At 37.4% G+C, this 14,347-nt stretch overlaps 1 protein-coding gene across 6 annotated transcripts in view; it reads left to right on the top strand.

Annotated features, from left to right (window-relative positions):
- The window catches only part of PATJ (PATJ crumbs cell polarity complex component), a 356,206-nt gene that overhangs the window by 49,174 nt on the left and 292,685 nt on the right, over positions 1-14,347 (top strand). For all 6 annotated transcript variants that reach the window (XM_038537344.1, XM_038537342.1, XM_038537341.1 and 3 more), the window contains exons 12-14: positions 407-553; positions 4,665-4,741; positions 7,151-7,207. In XM_038537344.1, the coding sequence (XP_038393272.1) occupies positions 407-553; positions 4,665-4,741; positions 7,151-7,207 (281 nt within the window). The remainder of the gene's footprint in view (positions 1-406; positions 554-4,664; positions 4,742-7,150; positions 7,208-14,347) is intronic.

The raw sequence follows: 14,347 nt of genomic DNA, 5'->3' as shown, positions 1-14,347 counted from the left end.
TTTTTTTAACTCATGATGATGTCATTTTAGAACCTAGCAGAGTCCGGAGCACAGGGATGGACTTCTTTTGCATATCTTGCTCCTTACCACCACAAGCACAAGATTGTAAGACCTTAGTGTTCTTTTTCTTTTCCAAGGCTAGGTTGAAAAGTATCTACTCCTTTGTCAATGACTTTACCTTGTTCTTACCTTCCCATTGCCTGGTTCCTTATCCTTTTCAATATTACCAGCAGTTTCTTAATTTTTAAGGACTTAAGTGGTTATCTCACATGGTGTTTTGAATAAAGGAATCCTATACGTAGGTTACCTGAGATGTTTGTAATGAGTCTGTGAACAGGATTGTAATAAGCTCACTTAAATATGGTCTTCAGTTACTAGTGATTCAAGTTAGTAATTCTTATTTTAGGAACTGTTGTAGAACCATCGGGAACACCAGCTCGCTATGTAACTGGAGCAGTGGAAACGGAAACTAATTTGGATGGTGGGGATGAGGAAACTGAAGAAAGAATGGATAATCTAAAAAATGACAACATACAAGCCTTAGAAAAATTAGGTAGGCACAAAGCGTTCAATTCAAAACAAAGTAATTTGACTTTCTCATTTGTTAACTGTTTTCCCTCTTTATAGTTAATATAATATGAGAAATTTTAGAGGCATTTTGAAGATGCAAAATAGGATGTATATGTGTGTGTGTGTGTATATATATATATATATATTTTTTTTTTAATTATTTGAGAGAGAGACAGAGACAGAGAGCATGAGCATGAGCGGGGGGGGAGAGGAAGAGGAAGAAGCAGACTCCCCACTGAGCAGGATGCCCTATATGGAGTTCAATCCCAGGACCCTGGGACCATGACCTGAGTCTAAGGCAGATGCTTAACCGACCAAGCCACTCAGGTGCCCCCCAAATAGGATATTCTTAATATCAACATCTTTTTTTTTTTTAAAGATTTTATTTATTTATTCATGATTGACACACAGAAAGGCAAAGACATAGGCAGAGGGAGAGGCAGGCTCCCTGCTGGAAGCCAGATGCAGGACTGGATCCCAGGACTCCAGGATCACGCCCTGAGTCAAAGGCAGGCACTCAACCACTTAGCCACCCAGGCGTCTCTTAATATCAACATCTTAACAATTGTGGGAGTTGGGGACCAAGCATGTTATTGTGTAATCTTTGTTTAATTAATTTTGAATATTGCATTTTTATTAGTATATATTAACTATTTTTTAAGCTTGTAAGCATTTTTAATTATTGCCTATGTTAACTTATGTATATTCATTGATACAGCTGTAGATATCTAGCTGTCTGTATACATACAGCAGTGTTTCCTTTTACCATTATAATTCATAATGTATACATATTTACATGTTTTATAAAACTGCCAGATTGCTAAATATTTATATTTTAATCTTATTTTGATCTTATGTGCAACTTTGTCCTTTTACTTTGTACTTTGATACCTTGGCTACATAGTTGACTCAGTTCTGCAAGCATTTTGATAACAGTCTCATACAATTCCCTGTACAGAGGTGCTCAGGAAAGCCTTGACAGTTGAATGAAATGGGATACCTAACACCATCCTCTTCCAGAGAAGTTTTGGTTTTGATTGTCTTGCCTCAGGAAAGGATGACCTGAAGGAGGGAGTAACACTATTCAAGCTGAAAAAAATTTCCCATAACTTGAAAATTTGCTTTATTCTTTTTGACCCAACTGGATTGTAGTTATATCTTTGCTACTTAAATTCAAGTGAACCCATGGGACGCCTGGGTGGCTCAGTGGGTTAGCGCCTGCCTTCAGCCCAGGGCGTGATTCTGGAGTTGCAGGATCAAGTCCCACATTGGCCTCCCTGCATGGAGCCTGCTTCTCCCTCTGCTTGTGTCTCTGCCTCTTCTCTCTGTGTGTCTCTCATGAATAAATAAATACAATCTTAAAAAAAAAATTCAAGTGAACCCAGATAGGTTTTCATGGAACTATTGGGTGAATATCAAATACATTTTGAACTTAGAAATATTTTCAGACATTTTTATCTGCTCTTGTTTTTGTTTTTCAAAAGATTTTATTTATTTATTCATGAGAAACACATACACACACACAGAAAGAGAGAGAGAGAGCGAGAGAGAGAAAGAGGCAGAGACACAGGCAGAGGAAGAAGCAGGCTCCATGCAGGGAGCCTGACGTGGGACTTGATCCCAGGTCTCCAGGATCACGCCCTGGGCTGAAGGCGGCGCTAAACTGCTGAGCCACCTGGGCTGCCCTATCTGCTCTTTTTGGTTCAACCTTACTGCATATTTTTCTTTTTTCTTTTTTTAAGATTTTATTTATTTATTCAAGAGAAAGAGAGAGAGAGAGAATGGCAGAGACATAGGCAGAGGGAGAAGCAGGCTCCATGTAGGGAGCCCAATGCGGGACTGGATTCTGGGACTCTGGGATCATGCCCTGAGCCAAAGGCAGATGCTCAAACGCTGAGCCACCTAGGTGTCCATCGTTGCATTTTTTTTCTTCACGAGTGTGTATAATTTAAGCTTAACAGTAAGACCAAAGTCGTTGAGCTGCTAAGAAGTTAGCTGTCTTTTTTGCTGTAGTTGCAGAAAAGCTTTCCCTTTTTTCCCTTCTAGGTTCTTTGGTCTAATATTTAAATTGACATAAAACAGATTAATAGGAGAATAACAAATTTCATGAGTATGGGAGCCCCATAAAAATATGAGACCCAAGAGTAAGTTGGGCAACTGAGGTTTATATACCATCCTAAATTAAGGAATAGGATAGAGGCTTCAAAGATGAGGACGATGGAAATTTGCAACATGATAAGGAGAACAAATGTTCGGTAATTAAGTTTGCTCTGCTGTGCCAATAGGTCTTTCAGATAAAAAAAATCATCTATGGTAATAGCTCTTTCTGGCATAGACCTCCTATCTAAATTCTTTTAGGTAATGAGAGAGGTAAAAGTTTTTTCTGTCAGGTCTTGATTGCCGTCAGCTCAAAATACTCTATATGCTAAATGGCATATTCTGGTCCCCTTCTTTGCTATTTGAATAATTATTTCAGATCATCATACTATTCAGGTTTTAAGTCATTTTGTATAGTCCAGGATTTATTGGGCTGCTGAAAATAGTCTTTTCCTCTGGGACTTAGTTTGTACCATGCTTTATTTTATTATTTATTTATTTTTTTGCTGTACCATGCTTTAAAACTCATGACTTCCATTGTACAAGTGCTTCCATTGTACAAGTGAAAGATGAAAAAGTCAAAAGAATTGTAGGTGAAATATTATATTATACATGTGTATGAAATGTCATCTTTAAATATCATGTTTTAAAAATAAATAAATAAATAAATAAATATCATGTTTTTAAGCTTACAATTCAACCAAAACTTTGCAAATTAACTTACCAGATAAACTGCTTCACGGAAGAAATTTAACAAAGACGGTAGAAATCTAAATGTAATTTCTTATGGAAGTGATGACAGCAATAGATAGGCACAAAGGTGCAGAGCCCACATAAATGATATTTTGCTTTTAATAAGATCTTTGGTTAGTTATCCTCGACATGTAACCTAGCATGTCAGTTGATACAGTTATTTCATGGATATTCTTTTGTACATCTAGTGAGTTAAGCTGTTTAGTGTTTATAAACTTAGTCTCTGAGTTCTGAGGTTAGCCTGTTTTACTTGATGATTTGCATTATGTAATTAAGGATTATATGCATCCAAGGTGAGCTGTCCGTGCTGAAGACTGAAAGAGCTGATATTGCAAGTTATGTTTGATTTTAGACAGATGGTTATGTCAGCTGGAGTAAGTGTTCTGTGACTTGTTTAATCTTGTCACAAAATTGAAAGAGTTTTTCCTTAACTTCAAGAAAAAAAAATGTGAAGGTTTATTTTCTGCTACTGCTATAAGTTGAAATTGTATTTTTAGTACTTTAACTTTTGCCTATTAGGCATTACTCAGACTATGAACTGTGCCCTGAGCTTCTGGCTAAGATCATATGGAGGACAGGCAGGGCACTTAAAATCTGTCTTAGTTCTTTAATATTATCTTACCTATGCCAAAAAGGCAATATTATACTCAAGAGTCACAAAGGTATAACCAAGTAACCACATGAGACCAAAGTACACAGAGTTTCTAGTCTATTAAAGCCCATGCATCTTCCTGGTTGAATTAAACCAGACGTGGTTTTATATCCGCCCAGATGAGAAGTCTGACAGGATTGTGTTGATAATGGCCAGTTGACGGTAAAGATGTCTTGATAAAGTTTTACTTTTTCTATGGGTGAGTGGAAGGTATTACTTTGAAGTGATTAACATTTAAATTAGATTCTTGTTTGTCTTAACATATTGTAAAGCAAAGCCAGATGTATTTTACTTGTAATTGGCAGGGTGTTTACATATAAAGTGCATATATTTCAAATTTCATTTTTAAATTATCAGTTCCTCTTCCCTTTCAAATAGTCCTTATCAACAAAAGCCCCTTCATATTTTGGACACAACATATTTAAGTCACCTCTGATTTACTTTACCTGGTAGACTCAAGTTAATGCATGTTCCTTTCTATTCATTTCCCTTTTACTTACTGGAATTGTGGAATTGTGCTATTATTGAGGAATTTAGTAGTCAAGTTTGGCTTACAGTAGCTTCAATTAATTTTTTTTTTTTTTTAATCCAGAAAGAGTCCCAGACTCTCCAGAAAATGAGCTGAAATCTAGATGGGAAAACCTATTGGGCCCAGATTATGAAGTAATGGTATGTTAAAATGTGGTAATAAAAAACCATTCATGTCAAGTTCCTAACATTGCAGTTTAAAGAAAAGGAGAGCCCAAGATTAGCCAGTTTGCCTTTATTTTTCCTCCTACCTTCCTTCCCTAGTGGATCAATTGATTTTTATTTTCTTTTTTTAGCATTTTAAGCTGTAAGAACAATTAAGGCCTGCACACAAGTTTCAGTTACTATTAGCAGACACTCAGTTCATGTTGAAAACATTTAAGTCAACGGTAGGCAGGAGAATCTTAGAAGACTTGCCTTTAAATTTATAACCTGTATCAGCTGCTTAAAATTGCTGGCATTTTTATGATTGCTTTTATGATCTGTTTGTTTTATTGTACACTGAAAGGGCTATGGATATTAGTCCTATGTTTCACAAAGAATCTTACAGTTTTATGAGAAAAATGAAAGAATGATTATCAAATGTATTAGAGAGAACAGGAAGTAATTTAGGTTAGGTATAAGTTTATAGCACCAGTGGTCCATTAGACTTCCTTTCACCTGTTATTAGATTCATTGAGTAAGGGATTGATTACATTTCCCCCTATGAATCCATGTGAAAGCAGAAAGCTGTGCTTAGAAAAGCCTCTATAGTGTTCGCTAAATGCATTAGTAATAAAATATTCTATTAAATTTCTATTGTCATTCATGTTTTCTTACATATGTTTATCGTTAGTACTTGTTGGCTGCTTGTGGGGATTTTTTTTCTTTTCTTGCTTCAGAACATACAAGCACTATCTATTGTCAGAAAATTTCCACTGTTGTTAAGATAAGTTAAAACATCCATACTCTATTGTTGCTAATTCTGTACTTGCATTTGGTACTCATGAATTGCTGCTGCTTTACTTCATAGATTTTTTTTTTAAGATTTAAAAAATTTATTTATTCATGAGAGACGCAGGCAGAGACATAGACAGAGGGAGAAGCAGTCTCCCTGTGGGGAGCCCGATGCAGGACACGATCCCAGGACCCGGGATCACGACCTGAAGCAAAGGCAGATGCTAAACTATTGAGACACCCAGGCATCCCTACTTCATAGATTTCAAATGGTGTTTTATCATTAGGCTATCAATCACCTTTGCAAATAACTTTTTCTACTATTTTTAGTGGCTTGATATTCAAAGCAATTGGGTGTCCCAGTATTTATAAATGGACAGTTTTGGGATGGGCTCTTTTTGGTTAAGATTTTTTCCTCCTTATAACTACATTTCCAAATTTTATCTATCACACAGTGAGGGCATAACATAATGGCTAGAAATAGGAGGCAGAATTCGAGGTTGGGTGGATATGTATGTATGTATTTATTTATTTATAGATTTTATTTATTTATTCATGAGAGACGAGAGAGAGAGGCAGAGACACAGGCAGAGGGAGAAGCAGGCTCCATGCAGGGAGCCTGATGGGGGACTCGATCCTGGTACTCCAGGATCACGCCCTGGGCTGAAGGCAGATGCTCAACTGCTGAACCACCCAGGTGTCCCTAGGTTGGGAATTTAAAGTGACAACTTATTCACTAAGGGTTCTTGCTGCTCTGAGCAATGAGGAGCAGAAAAGAGAAACCAGGCAAGATGAATTAATGTATGCATACACTCATGTACGACAGTGTTTCTTATTTCATTTTTCTTCTAGAATCTACTTATGTGAAGTGCAGTACATTCTAGAAGCTTAAGTTGGATCATTGTTTAACTTGTCCCCTTCTTCCAGATGCACCATATTTTATTAACAACTTACAGATGCAAATCATCAGTAAAATATTTTGCTTGCTAGGAATTCACTTCTGTGGATCTCTACCACTGAGGCTTAGAACAATAGTTTTAGGCCAGGATTAAGAGCTTTAAGTATTCCATGAACTTCTCACCAGGCCAGGTCTTTCTGTTTGTGTCCTTGCCAGTTATTTCTCTGAGGGAAATGATGGAGTTTGCTGTGGAAAGTCAGATACTTCAGTTCTTCCAGACTCCTCTCACTCTACTGACCTCACAAACTTTGTTTTAAGGCCTGAATTTAAGAGTAAAAATGATTATACTCTTGGCTTTGTTAAAAAAAAAAATAAAATTTTTTTATGGACTCTTTAGAGGATTATATTAAAATTTTAGGGGTCATGGATTTTTCACAATAGTGTAGGAGTTTGCTCCTCCCCTTCTGATTTAACTTCTGAGTAATTTAGGGAAAAAGATAGCTATAGTGAACAGTAACAACAAAAAAAGAAATATTCTCTGAAATTTTACATTATGTGTTTTACTTATAGATTTCAAAAATACCCAAAATAGATAAGAATGCAGATGTGATGGTGTTATCCATATATAGGGTTTACAGATTTTTCTTCAGAAAACCTAAGAAGAAATAAAGTTATGCTTTTATAAATATTGGGGATATTTTTTCTTGCAAATTTAGGTTGCTACTTTGGATACACAGATTGCAGATGATGCTGAGTTACAGAAATATTCAAAGGTAAGCATTACTTTAAAAAATGTTACCAGTTTTTTGTTGTTTGGTCAACTTTCTCTGAGTTCTTGTTGAAGAAATTAAATTTTGTGCTGTGACCAGAAGTTTCCAGAACTTAGTCCTAGATGTTTTCTAGAAATGTGATAGGTTTTCACTGTTAGGAAAGATGATGGTTAGATATGCCTGGGAAGAACATGGGGTGCCTGTGCCACTTTCAGAAGCCAAAACCCTGGTTTGATTGCTTTGCTCACCTTACAGGTAGTATACAAAGTAACGTCCAGAGTGTGTCAGCCTTTCAGACATTATCAGCAGGACTTTTAAAATATTTCCTAAAAATTGAGACCACAAACATAGACTTTAAGAAAATCTTTCAGGTCCAGGTGTTTAAAGGCAGAAAAGTACATTATAGGAGGCATTTTTTTCTTGAACTTAAAAAATTTTATAGTGAGAGTTTTATTTCAAATGGCAAAATGCCAGTTTCCCCCAGCATTTTTATTTTTTTCTCACTACAAATTAATTTTATAGTTTCTATTCCGGATAATCAAAAAGAGGGTATTAGATGCTTAGAGAAGACTTCTTGGCTTTCTCAACAAATGATGAGAAAGGAAAGATTTTCTTGTCAGAATAGTTCCAGAATTTATACTGTAATCCCAAATGGGTATATGAGCTAAACCCCGCTTAAACTCTGCTGTCACATGCAGTATTCAAAATGAATTCTCTGTGTCGTGTCCCATGAGGGTTTTTTAAGAAGTTATCTCTTTAGATAGTTCTACCATTTCTTTTTCTGAGTATTTATGCTGAATATTTCTCTTCCATAATTTTATTTTATATGGGCTGCCATTTTACACGTGTGAATTTGTAGAGAGTATTTCTTTCTTCCTAAGCCTAACCTGCATCTTGTCACCTCTTTAATGCACCTACGGGGCCAACAGACCAAGCATTTCTCAGATGAGTAATATAAAAGCAACATGGCACAACTTATAGTTAATTTTAAATTATTTACAAAATCATCGTTAGATAGTCGCTAATTAGCAATTCCATCTAACTATGTTGAGAGGGATTTAATTTAAGATGATACTAAGAAATATAAAAACCATACCACACTTCAGTTGTTATTAATCATTGCAGTACAGTTTACTGATTACGTGGACTTTGGAGTCAAACTGCCTGAATTCAAATTCTGACTTATCCATTCACTAGCATGTAATATTAAACTATGTTTCAGTTTTGTTGTCTTTTTTTTTTTTTTTTTTTTTTTTAAGATTTTGTTTATTCATGAGACACAGAGAGAGAGAGAGAGGCAGAGACACAGGCAGTGAGAGAAGCAGGCTCCATGCAGGGAGCCTGATGTGGGGCTCGATCCTAGGTCTCTAGGATCACATCCTGGGCTGAAGGCAGGTGCTAAACTGCTGAGCCACCCAGGAAGCCACCCGTTTTGTTGTCTTTTAAAGGGAGATGTTAATAGGGTACTACCTACTTCATTGGTTTTATAGGGATTAAATATACTGTGCCTAGAAGAGTTCCAAGTACATGCTAGGATGCGTCACTATTATTATTACCATAAAAATCAATGATGCTGTCCCCTAAAATTGTTCTATAATATAGACTAAACTCTTAGATATTAGATATTTTCTATTTATCTGTTTTCCTGTTTTCTAAATTTCCTGTGCCTTATATGCTGCTGAAGCCCACTTATTGAATTTTTAATTTTAGTTGCTATATTTTTCTATTCTAGAATTTCTGCTTTATTCATTTTTATATTATATTCTTTGGTGGAATTTGCAATTAAAAAATTTGTATTTGCCATCTTTTCCTCTGTTTCTTGAACATAATTAGCCACAGCTTATAAGGACTTTAGTTAATTTCAACATCTAAATCAACTTTGTATGTGTTTCTATTGTTGAATATTTTCTTTTGTTATTTGATTGTCTATCTCATCATGCTATAATGTAATGACTGTCTAACATTATGCAGGACAACTACAAAAGCTTCAGGTGATGTTATCTTTGTCCAGGAGACTCATTCTTTTTTTTGATAAGGAGACTGTGTGTGTGTGTGTGTGTGTGTGTGTGTGTGAGAGAGAGAGAGAGAGAGAGAGTGTCTACTCAGCAACTCTGGTAGAAACACATGGAAAGGCTTTGAATTGAACAGACTTTCAGAACTAATTCATACAAAGTCACCCGTGCATTTAGCTGTACATTCATTCATTCATTATTCATTTATCAAAGACTTATTGAGGTCTACTTTGTGTCAGGTCCTCTTGGTACTGGGGTTTTGGAAGGGCAAACCCTGCCTTACAGAACTTTTATTTTCATGAGGGGAGATAAAAAAATAAGGAAGTTATATTATATGTGGGATATGTGCCATGCAGAATTTAAGGCAGGAAAAATGAATAAGGAATTCAGGATAGTGAGTGGGTTTGCAATTTTAGATAGGTTGACCAGGGAAGGTCAGTTAAGATGATATCTGAGAAAGCATTTTAGGAGGTGAAATAAGAAGCCTAATTTTTTTTTTCTACAGAATATGAACAATAATACTTCTGTTAGAAGATTAAATATAAATATATATAATGTATGTCTTAATATACCTCAGTGCTGATACATAAGAATTGTTCAATAAATGGTGATTTTGTTTTCCAGTTGTGTGCTTCATTTTTAGTCTCTAAACTTTCAAAGTCTCCTTTAAAAAAACTTTTTTCAAAAATATTTTTTCAAATTTTTATTTAAATTTCAGTTACCATACAATGTAATATTGGTCTCAGGAGCAGAACTTAGTGATTCATCACTTACATGGAACACCCAATGCTCATCATTAAGTGCCCTCCTTAATGCTCATCACCTATTTAGCCCATCCCCCACCTACCTCCCCTCCATCAACCCTCAGTTTTTTCTCTGTAGTCAAGTTTCTTATAGTTTGCTACTCTCTCTTTTTTCCCCCTTCCCATCTGTTTCATTTCTTAAATTCCACATGAGTGAAATAATATGATTTGTCTTTCTCTGACTCATTAGCTTATCATGATATACTCTTAACTCCATCCACATCATTGTAAATGGCAAGATTTCATTCTTTTTGATGGCTGAGTAATATTCCATGGTGTCTGTGTGTATGTGTGTGTGTGTGTGTGTGTGTATGCCACATCTTTATCCATTCATCAATTGATGGATTTTTGGGTTCTTTCCATGGTTTGGCTATTGTTGATAATGCTGCTCTAAACATCAGGATGTATATGCCCCATTCAAATCTGTGTTTTTGTATCCTTTGGATAAATACCTAGTAATGTAATTGCTGGATCATAGGGTAGTTCTTTTAATTATTTGAAGAACTTCCATACTGTTCTCCAGAGTGGCTGTACCAGTTTGCCTTCCCACCAACAGTGTAGGAGGGTTCCCCTTTCTCTGCATCCTTGCCAATATCTGTTATTTCCTGTGTTGTTAAGGTTAGCCATTCTGATCAGTGTGAAGTGGTATCTCATTGTGATTTTTTTTCTTTTTTTTCTTTTAATTTTTATTTATTTATGATAGTCACACACAGAGAGAGAGAGAGAGAGAGAGGCAGAGACACAGGCAGAGGGAGAAGCAGGCTCCATGCACCGGGAGCCCGACATGGGATTCGATCCCAGGTCTCCAGGATCGTGCCCTGGGCCAAAGGCAGGCGCCAAACCGCTGCATCACCCAGGGATCCCCTGTGATTTTTTTTTCATTGTGATTTTATTTGTATTTTCCTGATAATGAGTGACACTGAGCATCTTTTCATTTGTCTGTTAGCCATCTGGATGTCTTCTTTGGAAAATGTCAATTCATGTCTTCTGCCCATTTCTTTTTTTTTATTTTTTATTTTTATTTTTTTTCTTCCCATTTCTTAACTAGATTATTTGGGTTTGGGTGTTGGGTTTGACAAGTTCTTTAGAGATTTTGGATACTAGCCCCTTATCAGATATGTCATTTGCAAATATCTTCTCTCATTCCATAGGCCACCTTTTAGTTTTGTTGTTTCCTTCGCTTTGCAGAAGCTTTTTATCTTGCTGAAGTCCCAATAGTTCGTTTTTGCTTTTGTTTCTCTTGCTTCTGGAGATGTGTCTAGCAAGAAGTTGCTACGGCTTAGGTCAAAGAGGTTACTGCCTATGTTCTCCTCTAGGATTCTGATGGTTTTCTGTCTCACAGTTAGATCTTTCATCCATTTTGAATTTATTATTTATTTAATTATTGTTTTAAAGTATTTTATTTATTTATTCATGAGAGACAGAGGGAGAGACATAGGCAGAGGGTGAAGCAGGCTCCCCGCAGATGTTACTGTCCAGTTTTCCCAACACCATTTGTTGAAGAGACTGTCTCTTTTCCATTAGATATTCTTTCCTGCTTTGTCGAAAATTAGCTGACCATATAGTTGTGGGCCCATTTCTGGGTTTTCTGTTCTGTTCCGTTGATCTATATGTCTGTTTTTGTGCCAGTACCATACTGTCTTGATGACTATAGCTTTAAAAAAAAAAAGGAGGCTATTTTAAAACATTTAATATTTAATTGAAATTTTGTTGTACCAAGGTATTTATTTCTTTAACATTTTTTGCCCTGGAAGAGTCATCCATAATTGCACTATTTCCTTTTCATATTTAGCTGTTACCTGTATATATTTACATATTTGTAGTTAGTATACCCATCCTTTTATGTCATGTATGCATGAAAGGGAGGGGATGTGTGCTTTTCTCACATAACATCACACATACTTTTTTCTATAATTTCTTAACTATAAATGTCCACAGATTATTTCTTTATATTGATGAGTTACAGTTTTTAAAATCTTCCTGTAATTGTGAGTTTAGTTCTTGACTCAGCAGCTTCTCAGTGCCCCCCTGCAATATGTAAAGGAGTCTTTATCCTAGCAGAACCTCACAGATGAGGATACTAAAGTTTGCATAGGTGCAATGACTCACCTCAAGTTTTACAGCTAGATAGTAGCAGAAGCAGTTTAGAGCACATTCATTCATCTCTGAAGTTCCTACTCTGCCAGCACTGCTATCAAGAGTGGACAACAAAATGGAGCCTAGAGCTTTGCTCTCATAGAGCTTAGACTCTGGGTTTGGGTAAGGGCATGATAGTAAACAAGTGAAAAATAACTTGGTAAAATAGTTGTAGATTATTAATAGTGATGCAAAGGATTAAACAAGATTGTGACAGCATCACTGGGGAGGAGAGAACATTTTGGAGAGATCCAGAGAAAGCCTTTCTGAGCTCAGGCTGGAAGGGTAAGGACGTGGGGAGCGGGGACACTGGCGAGTGGCAGGTGTAAAAGCCCTGTGGGAAGATAGGGCCCGCTTGTGGGGAGAATGGAAGTTGTTTGTTTCAGTGTTGGGGTCTAAAGAAGTGAAGAGTAGAATGTTAAATGAGGCTGATGTGGAAGAGCAGGTGCTGCAGGGCTTCCAGATCCATGGTGATAAGCCGGGGCTTCAGTTGCAGTGCCAGGTAACGCCAGTGGAAGGTTTAGTGGTGCAATGTCAAGATCTGAGGTCAAAGCTGCAGGTTTTTCTTCTGTCTCATCAGGTTTCTTTCTTTCTTTTACTTTTTTAAAAGGTTTTATTTATTCATGAGACACACACACACACACACACACAGAGAGAGAGAGGCAGAGACACAGGCAGAAGGAGAAGCAGGCTGCCCGTGGGGATCCCGATGCGGGACTCGATCTCAGGTCTCCAGGATCACGCCTTGAGCCAAAGGCAGAGGCTCAACCACTGAGCCACCCAGGCATCCCTCTCATCAGGTTTCTAATTAGAAAGGCCATGTTTGTTTGTTTGCTTAAGATTTTATTTATTCATGAGAGACACAGAGGGAGAAGCAGTCTCCCCTCGGGGAGCTTGATGTGGGACTTGATCTGGGGACCCTGGGATAAGGACTTGAGCCAAAGGCAGATACTCAACCCTGAGCCACTTAGGCTCAGTTTCATGACTGTAGTCATGTAGCTGTAGTCATGTTTCATGACTATAGCTGGTGTTCCTAAGGGTCTACCTGTCTTCAGATGATTACTCCAGTTTACTACCCTATTGCCACCACTCTTGATGACCATTCAAGAAGCACTTGCATATATTTACTGGCCAGTGTTAATAGATATAGTTTTCTAGTGAGGTGGATGAAGTGGGGAAAGAGGGAGGTGAAAGCAATTTACAGTGGCTTGAGCATTAGCTGCACTGCTTCTAGGAAGCCGTTAATCAAGACATGAGAACAGTTTTCCCGCATCTGGGGAGACTTGTACTTTTAGGGATGGCTTTCTTGGCAACTGTTTACTCTTAAGATAATCACAGCACTGTGAGGGAGAAGCATTAAGCTCATTCCAGTGACCTTTTTGCTGGCCATCAATTGTGATTCAGAATGAGCATTAGTAAGATCCCTGGCGTGGGAAACAAAAATAACACGTCCTGTTCTTTGGTTTTGACAAGACAGGCTGACAAATTTCTCTTTATTTCCTTCCTGAATTGTATTCTCTGAACTAAAGGACATTCCAATGTGAATTTCCCCTTCACTCAATACAAGTAAATCTAATTTTTAAGTCAGTGGGATGGACCCGGCCTTCTAAGAGTTGCAGTGTTACCAGTTGATTACCAGGATTGGTTCTTTGCTTTAAATACATTTTCTCCTTTATTTGTCACAGTTACCTATTGGTCAGCAGCTGTTTTCTTCTTTCCAACTGTAATATGTGGAAACTGAGTGTCAGGCAGGTAAAGTGTCTTGCCCAAGATCATATGCAGCAAGTAAGTGGCAAAACTGGGAAACAAGTCAGAGGTTATCTGGCTTCTAGATCTGTGCCATTCTTTTTTCTTTTGAATAAATGATATAGGGGCAAGCCCTAAAATTAAAAAGTTACAGAAGTACATCCTGCAAAAAAATAAGTTACCCTCCCATCCCAGTCCCTTTGGTCTCCTCCCCAGAGGCAGCTACTGTTGTGAGCTCTCAGGTGTGTGAGTTTTACACTTTGCTGGTTTCTTTTTCAGTAGAAAGTGGAAGGCGGGCAGCCCAAGTGGCTCAGCGGTTTAGTGCTGGCTTCAGCCCAGAGTGTGATCCTGGAGTCCCGGGATCGAGTCCCGCATCGGGCTCCCTGCATGGAGCCTGCTTCTCCCTCTGCCTGTGTCTCTGCCTCTCTCTGTGTCTCTCATGAATA

This window comes from Canis lupus, chromosome 5 (genome assembly GCF_011100685.1).
Source record: "Canis lupus familiaris isolate Mischka breed German Shepherd chromosome 5, alternate assembly UU_Cfam_GSD_1.0, whole genome shotgun sequence".
NCBI classification, from domain to species: domain Eukaryota; kingdom Metazoa; phylum Chordata; class Mammalia; order Carnivora; family Canidae; genus Canis; species Canis lupus.
The sequence above is the reverse complement of the archived record's forward strand: the minus strand, read 5'-3'. Positions and strand labels throughout refer to the sequence as shown.